The sequence below is a fragment of the Zeus faber genome (genome assembly GCF_960531495.2).
Source record: "Zeus faber genome assembly, chromosome: 12".
In the NCBI taxonomy this organism is placed as follows: Eukaryota; Metazoa; Chordata; class Actinopteri; order Zeiformes; family Zeidae; genus Zeus; species Zeus faber.
In genome coordinates, this window is record NC_137196.1 from 20,366,119 (window position 1) to 20,384,256 (window position 18,138).

Sequence of the window (18,138 nt, forward strand, 5' to 3'; positions counted from 1 at the left end):
GAAAGGCAGACGGCTGGGAGAAGAAAGAGAGAAAGAAAGAAAGAAGGAAAGAAAGAAAGACGGAGGTGTCTCACCCGGCTTCTCCTGGTCTGGGGGAGCCCCAACCCTGAGCCGCTGTCCACATCTCCCATAAGGAAGTCAGAAACTCTGATGGGTCACAGAGGAGGAGAGCGTTTTGGTATTTATGGTAAAGCTTTGACTCAGTTGTGTTGAAGTCGGTTCAAATCATCATGCACTTTTCAGGCTATTCTAAAACAATTGTATATTTTTTTTTAAAGAAAGCAATCAATCCTAAAAAACAAGGGTGCCGAAAAGAAAGAAAAAGGGTACTCACACATTGCCGAACGTAAATGCCAAAGTGTCAATGGATGTGTATATATCGCCAAATATAGCCTTTTTGTTTTCCGGGCCCACTTCCTTGATGTTGACGGCTGTTGAGGGCGATAAACCACATTAGAACAAAATGCAGCCGGATTCACTCCAGATTTTTGCTTTTTTTCTTTTTTTTCTACGATCTTTACAGATAAATACTCAGCTAGAATGGCCAACGGCGGGACGATTGTGTCGCGTCCACACGAGAAAATAATCTGGCTAAAGCGACATTCAACCGACATACTGCTGGTTTCACTTTCCAAAACTGCCATAAAACCCCAACCCCCCCCCATTTTGGTGAGGAGAGGTATAATATTGCTGCATTGTAAAAAGAAACATGAAAAAGCTATCAGCTTCCGTGTTCCTTAATGAGATTTTTAAATCGTAAATCCAGCGGCCGGCGCTCTACGAGATATCCACCACACGTCCTCCAAAGTTAGCGGCTTCTCAACAAACCTCTGCGTCTTCAATGTCGTTGAGAAAGAGTATTCAAAATGAAATCCAGCGGTTCATTATTCCACTTGACAAACCCGCTCCGTTCGAGTCTTTCTCAGCTTCCCTTCGATCCGCTCGCAGGGAGGACTCCCGGGCATGGAAGGACTCCCGGGCATGGAAGGACTCTGCAGCTTTCGAGGGTTTGGTCGAGTCGATGAGAGAGTTTTTTCGAGGCTCTCTTTTCACAGGAAACGCTTTGCTGAGCGAGAGCCTATTTGCAGAAGAAGGAAATCGGAGGAACTTGAGCAGAGAAATCAGACTTTGCAGTCACAGGAAACACTCCGGCGGCTCGACTCCGGGTCGAAACTTTTCGGAGAGACCGCGAGAAGCAACAAAGCACTCGGCCCCCTTTTCTCTTCCGTCACCTGCGGGCTGTTTCTCTGTGTGACCCCCCCAAAAAAACCTCAACAAAATGACTGGGGGAAAAAAAAAGTAACGCTGTCAAATCATAGTCACACTTTCAGACAACCCTGTAGGCGCAGAAAAGTCCTCCGCGACACTTTCACTTCGCCTTCCTGTCGGCGAAAACGGCTCCATATCATAAGTGCTGGTCGTGGAATTCCCAGGCCTTCAAGTCCAAAAGGCCGCAATTTGGATCCAGGCGCTTTGGGATAATCCAACACCCCCAGGTAACGAGGAACTCCCAAGAGGAGCTCAGCAAGAAAAGCAGCAGATAGCGACAATGGCCTCTCCTGCTATGTGCCTCCCCGGTCCCCGGTCCCGGCGGCTGGGGGGCTCTGGTCCGAGGGCCCCTGCCTCCACGCAGGAGCGCTGACCTCTTCCTCAGGATATCCTGCGAGTCTCATAACAATGATTCCAGAGCACTCAACCCCCTGAGTCCTGCCCGACCCCCACCCCCGCCAAAAAAAAAAACATTATTCAAATATGGGAACTGCATCACTCGAGTCCAGCGGGGCATTGTTTTCTCCCCCGATGCCTTAAACTGGGACAACTACAATGACAAATGTCTTCAGTGAGCTAGTGGGCGTCGACTGCAGGACTTTCAGGAGGTTTTTAAGCGGCAGTTGAGAGTTTGAGAGAGGAATCAAGGAGAGATCGGTACCGGTCTACACGCAGAGCCAGACGTTTTGGGCTGTCGTTTAATTGCTACTGACGTGGCCTGAGCTCTCGGTGGAGGGCTGAGTCTTTGCAGAGCCCGGGTCGTATGGGCGGCTGCACCAAAAAAAAGAAAAAGAACAAAAGACAAAGTTTTGACAAAGTTGACAACCCAAACCGTGGGTGTCCCGCGGCAGGGTTTCAGCGCCGTTCTCCACGCTTCCAGGTAGAAAGAGACGGCCGCGGTGTCTAAAGCGTCACCAGGAATTCACCGGTGAGAGTGAAGGAGGGAAGTCGTCGCGCTAAAAAAGGATTTGGGAAAGTGGTTGTGCCGAGTTGCACGTGCTCGGTGGGGACCCTTTTTCCTGTCGCTCCTGGCGATCGTCCAAAAAAAAAAAAAAAAAAAAAGCGCAGGTGTCACGCCCAGCGATCGACGCTCTGGATACCAGCAGCACGGCGGGCAAGGAAACTTGCTCCGAGCATGGCGAGTGTCACGGGGCTGGTCGAGCTTTTCAGTCTGGCGCCTCTTCAGCTGTTTGTTCCTCTTTCACCTTTTCCTTTTCGGTTCCTCTTGGTTGCTCTTTGACTCCAGATCAGTTTTTTGAGTCGCCGACAGCGGACGGGCGCCCAAACGTGTTGTGAACCACCCCCTAGTGGACAGGGACAGCGCTGCTTTGAGTTTGTCTATGTTCTATTATTCATTTTTATTTTTTTACATCCTTAAAAATTCAGATGTTATGTTATTTTACAGGGAGGAACAATATATTTTCACATATTTTAGATTTCCTGTGAGCTTTAATTAGGTTTCACAAAGCCATAGTCTTGAAATGTTCAATGAATGACACCCATTTTAGGGGATAAAGCCATCCTACATTTTACTGTAACTCCCTTTAATAGTATTTTAGTGACTAGTTTTATGAGTAATTTATTTTTTTCAAATTAATTGATGACAGTGCAATGTGTGCATGCTGTGTGGGTAAACAGTGGGTTGATTCTTACTAAAAGATAAATAATGAAGATAATATTATCTTTATTACTTATCTTATTGTCTTGTTTAGACAATCATTAAAAGAAAAAGAACCTCCAGATTCATAACATGTGTATGTTAATTTCATCAAGTGTTTTTTTTTTTTTTTTTGTTCAAACTTTGCGACCTAAAAGTGATAGTATATATAAATATCTCAGTGTCTTGTGTGAATTTGATAAAGTTGAGCTTCAGTTTTTGTAACAGCATTCGGAAATGAAAATGAAACATGATTGCCGAGGCTCCTCGCAGGCAGCTGCTATGTGTCATTTGGGCTTTAAAAGAGTTATTGTAGAAGTTTATCCATGTGTGGAAAATATTTGAATAAGGCTCGTCATGTGGTCAGTTGTTTTGAATTTTAATCAGTAGATGCTAGATAGCTAGATTTGAATTTAGGCCCATTCTGTGCATGTTTTGTTTTTTTAATGAATTTCTCTCGGGGCAGCATGACAACCGACCACCTCAGCAGAGACTTAATCAACCCCCCTGAGTGTATATTCCTGGCGAGGCCCCTGGTCTCCAAAACCTCTGCGCATTGACAAAAGATTTCTTTCCAGACGGCCTCACACCGGCTCTTATTTTGTTTTTCTTTTAGCATTCCCTGCATTGTCGCTGCGCCTCTCACGGGGCCGGAGATGATGAAAATGCATTCTTTTCAGGGCTGCGTGGAGGCTCAGATGTAGAGATAGGTGGAGCAGTTGAGCCGCCAGACGCCCACGCGCCTCACGGACAAAAGAAAGAAGAGCTGAGGGTCGGCCGTCAAACGCAAAAGTCGCCGAGACGTCTTTTCTTCCTCTCCCGCCGCCGAGACGCGGAATGAAAATGACACCTCTAGCAAGCCGCCGTTCCGGACATTTTTGTGTCCAGGCCAAGAGAAGAATCACCCCTCGATGGCGAGTGCATTTCTGGAGGACGACCTCGTGAGTTGAGATTCCTCTGGTTTGTACTCATCGGTGAGAGACGAGAGAGAGAGAGAGCAAGAGAAAAGTAAACTGTTCTTTCGAGGCGTTTTGGAAAAGAATAACATACACGAGATGACAAGAATTCCTTTTTCATGCCGAAGTCAAGAAAATGCCCGTACGGCTTGTGGGTACAAAGGGCCTCTGGTCGGAATCAGTGAGGTCTCAGTGAGCGCATTTTGGCCTCATCCTTTCAGGCAATGCCGATCTATTTCATTTAATTTTATTCATTTAACATACGATAATGCCAATCGATTCAATTATTGGGTGACGATCGACCGGCAGAAAATATTTCACGACCGGCCCGGCGCCAGTGTACACATGTCTACGCACTGTAGTGAGAGCGAACCACTGACCTTTGACCTTTGCGATGACCGTGCCCGCGGCTCCCAGGATGTCCACGGAGTTCAGCGTCTGGTGCTTGCCGATGATTTCCTTGAGGACCCGGAGGAGCTCTCCCAAACACTCCTGCACCGACTGCTGCAGACCCTCAGGGCTCTCTGGGAGAGTCACAGAGAGAGAGGGAGAGAGAGAGAGAGAGAGAGGGGTCAGGCAAGTCGGGTCAAACCAATATTAAAATATCATAAATAAAAAATAAAAAAAAGATCCATCAAGAGTCTGACAAGTCTGACAAAAGCGGCATTAAGTCAGGAATGCGACCGTCACATACTGCAACATAAACAGCATCGCCACAACATGACATATTTTTCGTTCCTCGGTTAATGATTGTAATTCCTTCTCCCGCCCACAAAGCCTCTGATGACTCGGGGATGCGGCCGCGCCTCCACCCGTTGTTCAGCCCGAACCTTTTTTCGCACCGATCGATCGCCCGCTATCGCCCGGTTTTCAGCTTGATCGGCCGTTTCCGGCGACCGGCCAATCAGTGTCAGATTTATCCGATTCTGTGGCGGGCAAATTTACACGCCCGATACAGCGCTCATGTACTCGTAAAAATGCTCCGATACTCAAATCTGAAACCAACGTAATGTACTGTAACGTGGTTGCGTAGTTGACGCTCAAAAAAAGAGAGTGAAAGAAAGAAAAAAGTCAGCTGTTTGGTGGTAAACCAAACTCAGAAGATTAGATAAGATACTTATTTATCGTCTGACAATATAAAAAAAATTGTGCAGACTGCGTATCTATCGCTGCCGCTACAGCGGAGCGTCTGTTCAGGATGGAGCACGTCTGATGAAAGGTTTGACTGTTTTTTTGAGACTCGGTTGGTGACGAGTCACTCAGTAAAACGAGTCGTTGAAATTTGATTCAGTTGGTTCAATGCGAAGGAAGGAGGACGTCCAGTGAACCAGAGTAAGAAGAGTCGGCCATTTGTTGTTAAATTTTCCTTTCAATGACAGCAGTTTTGGAATGCCAAGTACCATATAAAGATAATAGAAAGGTAAATTTTAACTTAAAAGTGAAATAAACTAAACGACAATGTAAAAGATATTTAATAGTCAATGGTTTATTATGATACATACAATAAAAACCATTGAATGAAAATCGGAATATATATCCGAATCGGCCAAGAAAATTGCATTGGTGGATTTCTATTTTTTACCCTCAGGGCCAATCAATATTTGATTCTGACGTTCCATAATAATACAAATGACATAAATGCTAGGTCCGTCGATCCAGCAATAGTCTGTAAATCAAAATAGTTATGCTGACAAACAAGTCGCACTGTCGAAAAGCTACGCGCACGGATGCCAATCGCAGACACACAATTTGCAGGGTGATGCGGAGGTGAGACGGGCCACCCTGGAAAATAGTGTCTAAAACTAGGATATAGATCTGCTATAGGACCGAAGACAACCTGTCTGCTGCTGGAATCAGTGCCGTGACCCTCCGGTAAACGAGACGCTCTAGATTCCGGTAACAAACTCTAAATCTCCTGAAAGAAAGACAAATATTTGTCAATGCAAACTGCAAAATTACCACTTGCAATTTGTCAACGGTACTTGGTCGCAATGTAATTGGACCAATTCCTGACATTCTAGGAAGCGATGACTCAAAGGACACAGATGGCGCCGTTCTTCCTGCACCTGTCTGCTGGAGGCGTGACACTGGGTCTTCAGGAGCACTTTGCCATTTCCATTTCCTTCTTGAGTGAAGCGCCAAAAGAACGGCACCTTTTGAGTCAAAGAATGAACTAAATGCCTTCTGATCGGTCCAGTCTGCATAGTTTGTGTGTCATTCTGCGACAGAGGAATTCCTCCCCTTTAGGAAACCGCAGGACAGTGAGGACAGAAAGGTGCGGCCTATTCTTTTTTTTTTTTTTTAGCTTTTGTTGTGGCAGGTGATGTCCAGTCCCAGTGCAATGCAAGATATCTGTGAGTGGCCGGCGGAAATTGCGATAGGGTCGGACAATATATCGACATAATAACCATATTGCAATATACGAGACAAGATATCGTGTGGGATTTAGGTTATCGTAATATAATTCAGTGTTGTCTTTAAGGCTGTTTACAGTAAAGTAATGCAATTTTCGGAGCTTCATAGACTGCTCTTGCTGTTCTACTCAATGCCTCTCGTTTTTACAATTCTTTGTATTTCACCAAAATATCGTCAAATTGTTAATATGGAAGTATTCGTCAAATATATTTGATTTTGTCAAGATCACCCTTTCCCAGCTCTACATTGTGACCATTGGTGCAATTCAAAACTTTTCCCAGGAGCAAGACCTTTAAGCCCGGATTTCTTCATCTGGTTTGAGAAAAGTTAAAACTGTGGCACCTGAGCCGCAAGCCTGTGCCCTAACAAGAATAAAATGAATAGATTTCCCAGAATAGAACACAGTTGAAAGACGCAATAACATGCCATGTAGGCTAATAAATGCTTGTTCGAAAGAGACAAAAAAAATCAACAACAACCACGAATATGTGATCACACATTAGCCAATCAAGCCAAGTAACGTCTAAAAGTGTTTAGAAAGCAGCGGTGGAACACGAGCTGGAAACAATAACACCATCTGCTCCTCATCAAGTCCACCCCACCAGCGCAACAGGTCAAAATGAGAAGCTGAGTTTACAAGAAAGTTAAAAGGAATTACAGAGGGAGTCAAAATGAGAGCCATGTTCAAACCCTAACCCTAGCAATTCTGACTTTATACACAAGCGCTACACCCAAATGAAGCGACTTAGAAGTCAAAGTCAACAGCAGCAGCCAGTTGCATGAACCCCCCTGTAAGGCAAGGAAAGCACTCATTGGGTTCTATTCATTGGTCCTTCCATGTATTATTCTCTTTTTTTGTATGAAATGTACTCGGATGAAAAACCCCAACTCAATCTAATAACAAGTAATAAGAACAGAACCTGTAATGAGTCATTTGCATTGACGCGTTGCGCCGTATTTAAGTGTGCTGCTGTTGCATTTGTAAAGTTCATTGAAAATATCATGACGGCCAAATCTTGCTGGATAACGTGTAATATTTAGAGGTGTGTGCGGTCCAAACAAATGGAAATAGAAAATAGAATGGAAATATAAAATATATTTAATATATATATATTATAGAGTATATAAAATATATACCAAAACAAAAGATGTAATATTATATTTAAACTATACCCTAATTAAAATCTGTCAGATGCATTTTCAACCATAAGGTTACAAAAATCGAATTTCAACACATAGTCGTTAACTTCTAATGGGCTTTACCTGGATTTTATCCATGCACAACCAAAGGAAAATCACAGTGACCTAAATCCTGCTCAATGGCCCAAATGTGTCTGCATTTGCACAAATTCATTCTGCTCAGTGTTCCATGAAGGACGACCAATAAAGCATGACATTTGTCAAATAATGCACTCTCTAAAAACATATTACTTTGCCCTATGGACCTTGAAGCAGCACATTGCCAATCAGAAGGAAACGCACCTTGGATTACAGACCACCACCACCGGCTGAGGAGCAGGGGCCTCACCCCAAGGCTGGCCCCCAGGGGGGAAAGGTCTCTGACCCTGCCACTCACACTTCAAGTCCCCCTCCTTTCCAAACCAGGGAAAAGGGCCTTAATTAAAAACCCCGGTCGTGATCGGTCGGTGTTTCTGGCAGGAAGCCTTTCAACCGGAAGACTTGAGTGGGTTGGCCATTAACATATGAGAAGCAACGGCTTAATGAGGGGGCTCACCTGAGAACCTCGCTATGAATGACAACAGCGGGTCGTGAGCGAGGACGCTGAATGCAGGATGCGATGCGAGTGGTAGCATCGCTGAGGATCACTCGTTTCCCTTGGTCTCCCAAAGAAAAGAATTTCCCTTAAGCTGGATGTCAGGATGTGCCAGGATGTGACAGGCTGTCAGCAAACATGATATTAACTCAACATTGACCCAGAATATACAACAAGTTGCGATTAGTTTATAGAAAAAAAATGACAGATCAAAACTTTCATTGCTAATATCTTACAGAGTTTCCTTAAAATAATGCACCTTTATACAAGGAAAATAGTGCCATCGGCAGATAACAGATGAGTTAATTCCACCCAGGCAATTAAATACCAACTAAAATCTAAATTATAGTAATACTCTAAATACAGGTAGCTTATCCCACCACTGTGGCGACGCATACTATAGTCTTCACCACAACCTCTTCAAAGTCCTAAGCCCCCCACCCCTCCCCCAAAAAATGCAAACAAAAGGACTCAAGAGGTCTGTGTGGCCAGTGGAGCAGAAGACAGCTGGGAGAGGGTCGACGCTGAGTGGTTTCACTGTCGGTCCGTCAAGAAGTACACAACAACTCGGCACTGCTGTAAATTGGTTTTGTCACAACAATGGCATCAAAAAGCTCAGTGAGGGCGGCGACGGGGGGGCAGGCGGGCCATTGTTTTGGTGGAGATGACGGCAACGGTGCATGAGGCTGGGCGGCTGCAAATAAAGGATTTTCCTCCGCAAACCCCCGCTCCAACCAAAGGCCGCATTCTCTTTCTCTACAGTACGGCGAGAGCTGAACTTGTGCCTCCGTCAATGCTTTTATGCTTCTTAACTTGTTTTGTGGTCGGCGAAAACGGCTTTCGTGGAATCAGCGGCAACAGTTTACAGTTATAATTGTATTTTCGGTTCACAAATTATCTTTGGACGGGTTTCCTTACGCCACAGAAAAATCTCCCCGGACAAACGAATCGGATCATGTGTACATCAATCTACATCACACATAATATCATGTTGGCAAAACATGCTCTCTGGTGTCACTTCCGACCCGATTCCAAACTCTTCACCGACCTTTACTGTAATTCTAGGAATCTCTGTCCGTCCGTCCACCCGTCCTCAGATTATCTCGACAACTGTTCATCAGAGCGGCTTCACACTTGGCGGGTGTATCGCTGGGGACCCACGGACGTGGAGTGTCAAATTTGGTGAAATTTGGCCACGCGACACGTGTGATATGAATAAACTTTCAATCCGAAGTAACCAGCGAGCCGCTCCGTGCAGCCTGGGGTGCCTTGTGACATCAGAAACCAATATGTGAAGCGCGGGACGCCCGCCCGCCAGACAACATTGCGCTCAGTGTGAACATGAGGGCAGAGGAAGCGCTGGGGACGTGGGCCGAGCGCCGGGCGCGTGACCTTCTTACATCTTGAACGGGCGCGCATAACTTTCACCGCCTGTTTCATCCTCTGTTGTGGAAACGCGGGACCGAATTATTGACATTTTGTTCAACCGTTCCATCCAAACGTCTTCCCGACTTTAAAACGGGCGCGGCTGGCAGAAAAAAAAAAAAAACAGAAAAAAAAAACAGAAAAGTAGGTCAGCTGCAAAATATGCCTCTTAAATCCCTTTAATCTTCTTTTGAGACAAAACAAGTCTTTCCGTTTGCCCGGAGAGGCCCCCCCCCCCCCCCGCTGTGCCCTGCTCTGTCAAACAAACCCACACACACAAAAAAAAAAGGTAATCCCCCAGGATCCACCTGGACTCCTCCTGAGGACCTTCTACCTCGCAGATGCTTCCGTAATCTCAGTTTGTGTTCTCTGCGCCGATCCCCTGTCAGCCCGCTAACCCTCTCCTTTTGGGCCCGTCTCGCTAAAGAAAACAGACCCTCCTCACGCCACCCGTTTCTTCCTGAGCACTTTGCCGACGGCGGCTGTGACGGACGCTCTTGTTTCATAACCCTCCGTGATGCGCTTTAAGATAAAAGCATCGGCTGAATGACTCAATGCAAAGGTAAATGCAGGCTGCCGTCGGTGGTTCCTGCCACCCCCCCCCCCCCCCCCCCGGGCTGCTAACCACAGGACATCACACGGCCTGTCTGGGCCCGCCCCCCCCCCTCCACCACCCCCTTCAAGTGGAACAAGCCTCGGCAGTTTTGGTGACAAAGTGCTGCTTGGGAAAGCGCCTCGGGCCTCTCGGCTGAGGTCTGGGAGGGCCATTCCTCCAGCAACGTTCCCCTCTCTTGGTCCGTGTCTCTGGAAGGAGGGAGTGTTGGGGTCTGGGGGCGGGGGGGGGGGGGGGGGGGGACGACGACATTGCTCACGTCTGACGTGCCTCCATCCACCTCATTCCTGGATGGTGACACGATATTCCCCGCACTGGCTCAGTCATCACCCCCCCCCCCCCGAATCCTCCCCCTCCAGGTGGGAACCTCTACTCTGAATCACCCCCCCCCCAAGTAGAACGGAGCACCATGTCGCCGATGTTTTGGACACAGTTTTTTTGTTCGATTTTTTTGTTTTCAAAGGCTCGGAATCGTCCATTTAAAGTGGTCATTAATATGAGAAAATCCCATCTCTGATATTTACGCCACATAAATGTAGCTTTAGCCCTTTATGAGAAACAGGATGTCTCTATATGCCGTTTCCATTGTTGGTGGCGGGGTCCGCCTTTCCCGACAAGAACGCATAGCGATCGATCAGGGTGAGGGTAAAACATCACAGTTTCCAATGGAATTCTGGGACTTTTCATGGATTTCCACTTTAAATGACAAACCAACATGCGGCGGGTGGAACGGTCGCCGTGGCGCTGCGGAACCTGATCCTTGTGCAACAGGTGGGGAGAGTTTGGTCAGGATTCCGTGGAAACGCTATTTCCACCCCGCCTCCCCTCTGTCTCAACAGACGGAGCTTTGCAGGGAGTCGTGTCGTCATCGGCCTTCGTTGTTTGGAGAGAGAGAAGTCTCCTGACACCGCGCAGACAGTAAACAGTCAGCATACCATAAACAGCTACCTGCTCTCAGCTCGAAAGCGCACTTTGTGAGGTCTGGCATTTCTACACAGTCTGACTAATTCCTCGACACGCCACTGAGAAGACTACATTTTGAGAACAAATTGCTTGTCGGCCAAAGACGAGAGGCATCAGAAGTCAATACTGAGAAAGGCAGGGCTTTAAAAAAAAACAATCTACAGTTATACAAACCTCATGTAAAATATTAAAGGTAAACCACATCTAATCATCCGATGTAGGGATGTTAATAATTAACCGTTAACCGACAATAAGGATTTTGACCTATTAATACTATCAGTTAAATGGTTAAAAAATATATATTTAAAAAAGCAATTTTTCTTGCTCTTGTCTTGCATGGTAAAAGAAAAATTGGCTTTACAATCTGTTCCTTAAATACAACTCATGGGGGTGACTAGGGCTGTGACGATTACTGCTGTCACGTGACGTCACCACAGGGTTGAGTTGATTACCATCATCACCTCAAAAAAATAAAATACAATAAAAAATATATATATATTTCATTTTTCACCATTGCGCGTGGGTGCACAGAGGAGCGTCACTCTGTGCCCCGTTCCTCCCAATAAAACAACACAACAAAAAAAACAGTAAAAACACACTGTTTTAAGTGGTTTTATTTGGAGGAACGGCTCGGGCTCTCCGGCTGTGCAATTGGATGATATTGGATGGGGCACACAGAGAGCTGTGTTCGCGTATAAAAATATATTTAATATTCACCTTGTTTGTAAGTTCTTATTTTTTAAGTCCGATGAGAAAAATACCTTAATTATTATAATTTCTTTTTTCGGGGACAGTGCCCTCGTTTTAATATTGTCGGATAACGGTTAATGATCGGTTGACGAGGGTCGGCTCGGGGTCCGGCTCGGTTCGGGGTCCGGAAAAAAAATCTAAATAATCACCCCTAGTATGTTGTTTTTTTGGAAAGGCCAAGTTTATCCACACTGTTGGCTAGCACTCTGTTGTTAGTTATGTGGTGACAGATTATCACAGGCCTGTTCCTTCCAAGGACAGAAGGAGATGAGTGGCATTACTGGTTGTATCACACAAGATCTACCACAGGAGCCGTCTGCGACAAGCAAAGACACCTAAATGGACAAATGATATCATTTTCTCTGATAAATGAATGTCTTACGTGTGAAAATCATTTAAAAAAGAAGTATGACCATCCAGTGCATTTCACAGTAGAAGTAGCAAGCAACTGAGAAAGAGAAAATAGAACAGATTGTAAAACCTGAGAAACATGGCTATAGGCTGAAGATTAATGGCCAACTGTTTTTCTGTGTTAAGCCACAACTGAGCAATGTCAGCAATTGCCGTTTTGAGTATTCTCCATAAAAACATTGATCGCGCTCCCAAGCGAAGACACCCTGCTGCTTCCTTGTGGCTGCTCAGGCCTACGGGGCTGTAAATATCAGCAGGTCAGACCAATGGGCACCGGTGACAGCTCCTACTATTGGGGGCTCCACGGGCCAATCCACCCCTCACCAGGACCCCTCTCCGCGGCCAAGATCCTGAGCCCATAACCATAAATTGCAGCCTCAGGAAACACGCCCCAACCACAGGCCCGCACAAAAACATCCTTCGGCATCACAGGGGAAAGTTACTGCCCAACAAATCTTTCTCCCCTTTTTTCCCCCCTCTCGAGAGCAGCGGGCCATTAAACTATTAAGGGCGAGGATTCAAGCTTTTTTTATTCGACTGAAAGCGCCACCCGCGACAATTTGTGAAGTGGGCACTCTGACTGGCACGGTGGCACTTGTGTGGGAAAAAGAAAAGGCGGCGGGTAATTTGCGGACGGGTATTGTCGGATACTTGCACATATGAGTAGGCTGCGTGTCCCGGGATGGGGTGATTGCCTGCGCTGCGACTTCAAATCGGTTCACAGAATATGCCACTACCATCTCCACTCATTTATCCCACTGAAGGAGACCAATCCTCCATTGAGCGGCGTGGACAATTTCAACTAATACCAAACTAGCATCATAAGGACTGCTCAAACAGCTGTGCATTTTGGGAGGCTGGCACTGCGAAGAACAACAAACAGAACAATGCCTCTGCACTGGAGCCATTGTTCCTCGACCGTGTCGGTGTCACGATGTCACCGGCGGTCAAAAAAAAACTAAAAAACAGCGGTATACACAGCGGAATGAAGATTCGCAAGTCGGCCCCTCCGTGGTTGTTTTGATACGTTATGCACGAGAACAACGCCGTTCAAGCACAGCCGGAGCACAGTGGGAGGCGAGGTGTGTTTGAACGAGGCTGTGCAGCGGCCTTCCAAGCACATTTAACTACATTTTAATTCCACCTGGGGCTCGGGCGACACGCTCGGAGGTAATACCGTGGCGGTTACGGTTCTGGGCCCGCCGGCTTTTGTGTCTTGCCGTCCCGCCTGGGTTTGGATGCGCTAAAACTCAAGGGGATGAGCGGGCGCTTCCCTTATCTCCATCTCCCGCTGGGAGCGCGGCCCAATCCTTCATGGACGTAGCCCTTGTCTCGCTCGGCTTCAACCGGTCCATTAAAATCCATAGCTTCCACTACGAGGCTCAACATTCCGACACTTTTTGGCTTGATAAACGGAGGGAGGGAAGAAACGCTGCGCTCCTGACAGCTATCTGAGATTGTGGCAGAGAGGCCTCGTTTCTTAATCACATTCGACCGCTTTTCTGTCGCCTCGTGGTTACGAACAAGTCCAGAGGTGGTCGGCGGGAAGAATTTGTGACGTGCGAATTTCAGACACAAAGCACGTGTAGAATACCTGTTATTTCTGCAGAAATGACATTTCAAAAGGAAAAGCGGTTTCAACAAGTGTAGCTATTCTTTCTTTTTTGGGGGGGGGGGGGGGGGGGGCTATGAGGACACTCCACTTTTCTCCACTTTTTTCAACGCGGAATGAAATATAGGATTGGAGTGCGAAGGCAGGAAGTTTTTATGTTTTCCTGATCTACACGTTCGGGGTTTTAATAAGACTATTTATAAGTTTTCCCCAGACGATCTGTTTGGCACCTACCGTGGGGCTGCTGAAGGCACTATAGCTACAAGCGAACATTTGTTCCAAAGGAATGCAGAGTATGCAGAGGAGTGGGGGGATGGGAGGGGAGGGGAGGCAGCTCCCCTTCCATCCAGATTAAAACCATTAGCGGGGCTCTCTACTCCACAATAATGCACGCCCTTGCTCCATCTTTTATGAACTGACCCATTTTTTCTAAGGGGGGAGGATCCTTTATTCCTTCGAGGAAATGTTGACCTTAACAGTGAAGCAACCGTTAGTAGTTGCCAAAGTTGATGTTTTTGTTCTCATTGGATGTTTGGAATATTGACAGCATAGGAATGTACCCTCACCGTACTGTTGCCCTTACTATTTAGCGATACATTACAGTAAGCCTATCCCTGAACTAAACTGGTACATCTAGTCTTCACGAGATAATATCATATACCGTTCATAACCACATACCATATACCTGAAATTAGTGTACTGTGTTACAAGTGTGTTAAATGTGCACGTATAAATAACTGTCATAGAATATGACTATAAGGCCTTTGGACGGTAGGAGCTATTTTAGGAGCCTGGTAATTACAGCCCTGGACAGAGTTTTGGTTTATTGAGCTTCTTGTTTCTTTTATTGCTGTAAAATAGACATAAAAGACATTCATGCTGCATGTGTCGCTCATAACTCAGACAAAAGCCAGACTCCCTGTCACGTCTTGTGTGTGTTAACCGCCATCTACCACAAAATAAAACAACATAAAACAGCAACATAAAATAAAACCAAAGTTTTTATAAAAAACAAATGAAAAATCCTTTTGATTAGGCGGTCATAAAATTGTGAATTTATATTAAAAGGAGCCCTGAGGCGTAGCCCTGAGTCGAGACAGACCAGACCAGAGGTCATCTGGCCGAGGTGGTGGAGCAGTCCTGGAGGGCAAAGATTATCTGGAGACACCGGGGGTCGCGCTGGTCGGTCAAACCGGTCGGAGCTCCTAGAAAAGCTTCACATTCTTTCCTCGAGTGACATTCCTCGACATCTTCATTACTGTTTCAACGCGCGCGCGCACACACACACACACACACACACACACCTTCAAAGCACCACCACCAAAGCAGTTTAATAGGGTGGAGGGTGGAGGGTCGTACAAGGGATGTGAATGTAAATCGGCATTCCAATCTGACCTCAGGAGGCTCTGGGTGGAACAGCATTAAGGATGTAATGAAATGAATGTGGTGGGTCCAGCAGCAACCCCCACCCCACCAAACCACCCGTGGCTGAGGGAAGACCCAGCAGGCTTTGGCATGAGCTCCAAAACGAGTCTCCAGGGCGTCCTGGAGAAGGAAAAATAAGCACCGTCTCCAGCAGGTTCAAGACGATTGGCCAAAAACAGCCAAATCTCTCTCTCTCTCTCTCTCTCTCTCTCTCTCTCTCTCTCTCTCTCTCTCTCTCTCTCTCTCGCCGGGCCACAGCCTTTCAGAGCGAGAGGGTAGGTTGGGGAAAAACTGCATTGTGTGGGTTTCACACCGTACGTGGCGGACAGACCTGTCCAAATATGAATAGAATAACATGAGACCTGGCATGTGGCTCATGCTGTTCTCAGCTTTCTCAGCCACAGGCTAATGTGTGGATGGATTTCCTATAGAGCAAGAGGTATTTTTTCAATGCCTCAGTGCAATGTCAATTTTCTTTTTACATAATATCAATATTTAACCAAATTACTTTGTATTATCATTTTATATTTGATAAATGGTTATTTTTCAGTTTTTATGTAAATGTAATTTTATGTGTGAAACGTCGGTTAACAGTTAACTTTATGTTTCCAAGGTGGACCTTGTTATGTCGCCCACTTTTCAGTCATGTATACAATCAAAGGTTCAAAAAAAAAAAGGTTCCTCGGTTCTTGCTCCCCTAATAAAATTATCCCAGCCCTAAAAACGGTAGAAAACGGTCTTTGTGTGGTTCTCTCTCTCTTGACCATGTGACCCCATCTGATCCTCAGACCATAACACAAGATGTTAATCCAATTCAATTAGGGATGTCAACACACACACACACACACACACACACACACACACACACACACACACACACACACACACACACACACACACACACACACACACACACACACACACACACACACACACACACACACCTCCTGGAAAAGCCGTGGCTGGCGTTCATCGTTGAGATCACAAAATGACCACTGGGAAGAATGGAAATGATACACCAAGAAAGAGGGATGGGGCTGAAATACCATATTATGATGGTTTATGTTTGTTTTTCACAGTATAACAGACTCGTGATGGAATTTTCTTTAAATATAGACAGCACTCTTAGAAGATCTTCTTTCCTCAAAAAACTCCATATTCCCCTTCCATTTTTTCTTTGCCAGAACCTTACAATACCGCTCCGATATCCCATCTCCTACGGCCCATCTAGAAAACAGACACCAGATCCCCAAATTCCTTGAAACTGCTCGATTAAAAAATATATATAAATAAAGAAATCGAGATGTGGAAAAGAGGTGTATCCTCCAACCGAGCTGTTCAAAAGGGATTGAATGCGGGTCAAACATCACGGGTGGAGGACGGTGGACCAAGCGTATTTAGAATCCCGCTCTGACCTGTATCCTCCTCACCCTGCGGCAAACTGCAGCGGTGGCCGGAGACACCTGGTTGAGGAATCGCCCCCATTTCGCCCCCAATTTAGGGGTTTACGGAAGCGGGAACGAGGGGGACACGTGAGGCTCTACGAGCCCCAAAAGTGGATCGGGATTTTCCAATTGCACAGGAGAGGTCGTTCCAAAAGGGAGTAAAACATCCCAAATGTTTGTGCGACGGCTGGGAGTCCCCACTCCCCCAGCCAGAGGAATGGAAATGGAAAAACTGTGTGTGTGTGTGTGTGTGTGTATGTGTGTGTGTGTCTGTCTGTATATGTGGGTGGGTGTGTGTGTGTGTGTGTGTGTGTGTGTGTGTCTGTATATGTGGGTGTGTCTGTATGTATGTATGTATGTATGTATGTATGTATGTATGTATATATGCATATATGCATATATGTATGTATGTATGTATGTATGTATGTATGTATGTATGTGTGTGTGTGTGTGTGTGTGTGTCTGTGTCTGTGTCTGTGTCTGTGTGTACTGGCTGCAGGAGGAGGAGCACTTGTAGCAGTGATAGTAGTATCATGGTGTTATTGATCAAGCAGCAGGATATTTCACCTTGAACATTTGGGTTTCGACATCCTCAAGGGATATCGTTCTTGGTTCAAAGGATGCTCAACAAGTGTCAACGCAGACAAAATACCCCAAATAAATAACAAAATGTGCGAGGCCACATGCCATCAGCAAGCAACACGACTAGAGAAGTCCAAGTGTGTGTAGTTTGGAATCCCCCTCAAGGACATTATCCCGATAATGTGATACGGCGTACTGTTATTCCATTGTTATTCTTAAAAAGTGACGCCATGCCCTGCACACTCAACAGGTTGTTGGTGATAAAACATTAAGGTCAAAAGGTAAAAAAAATCGGACGATTTTACCAGCCAGGCTCTGCAGGGAGAATCACTTATGACATCAAACTGTCATTTATCAGACGCTTCAGAGACTTGACTGTTGTTACTACTGTACGTTGGTTTTTTTCACTACTGTAACTACTGTACAACAACATTATTAGCACCGCCGCAAAACTGTATATTGTACTTACTGTAGAGTAACTTTCTTATATTGGGCTAACTAGTCACTAAATCGCATAGTGCTACTAGTTAGCATATGGCCACTAGTAAGAATACTGCTACTAGTAAGCAAAGGACTACATCATGTTAACTTGTGTAGATAGATAGTATACATGTGCGCTAACTCTTATCTCATTTTGGTTTGTTTCTTTCTTGACTCCATCGTGTTTTGATGCGGTATTTCCCTCCAGGAACAACACAAGAAGTACATTTTTTCGGTAGTATCCAACCAACTGTCACAGCTCAGGCTTCTCTAGGAATAAGCAGCACTAGTAGAGTTTAAGTTTTTAACAAGACAATAAGGGAAATGAGAGCCTGATACAACAAACTATGGATCCATCATC

At 45.8% G+C, this 18,138-nt stretch overlaps 1 protein-coding gene across 2 annotated transcripts in view; it reads right to left on the reverse strand.

Annotated features, from left to right (window-relative positions):
• The window catches only part of LOC307238456 (rho GTPase-activating protein 29-like), a 42,128-nt gene that overhangs the window by 21,304 nt on the left and 2,686 nt on the right, over positions 1–18,138 (reverse strand). The window contains exons 3-5 of one of the 2 annotated variants that reach the window (XM_080011440.1): positions 4,263–4,406; positions 335–431; positions 75–147 (exon numbers count right to left, since the gene is read on the reverse strand). In XM_080011440.1, the coding sequence (XP_079867566.1) occupies positions 75–147; positions 335–431; positions 4,263–4,406 (314 nt within the window). Of the gene's footprint in view, positions 1–74; positions 148–334; positions 432–828; positions 1,572–4,262; positions 4,407–18,138 lie in introns of those variants that run through there. The other variant, XM_080011441.1, reaches the window with a different exon arrangement.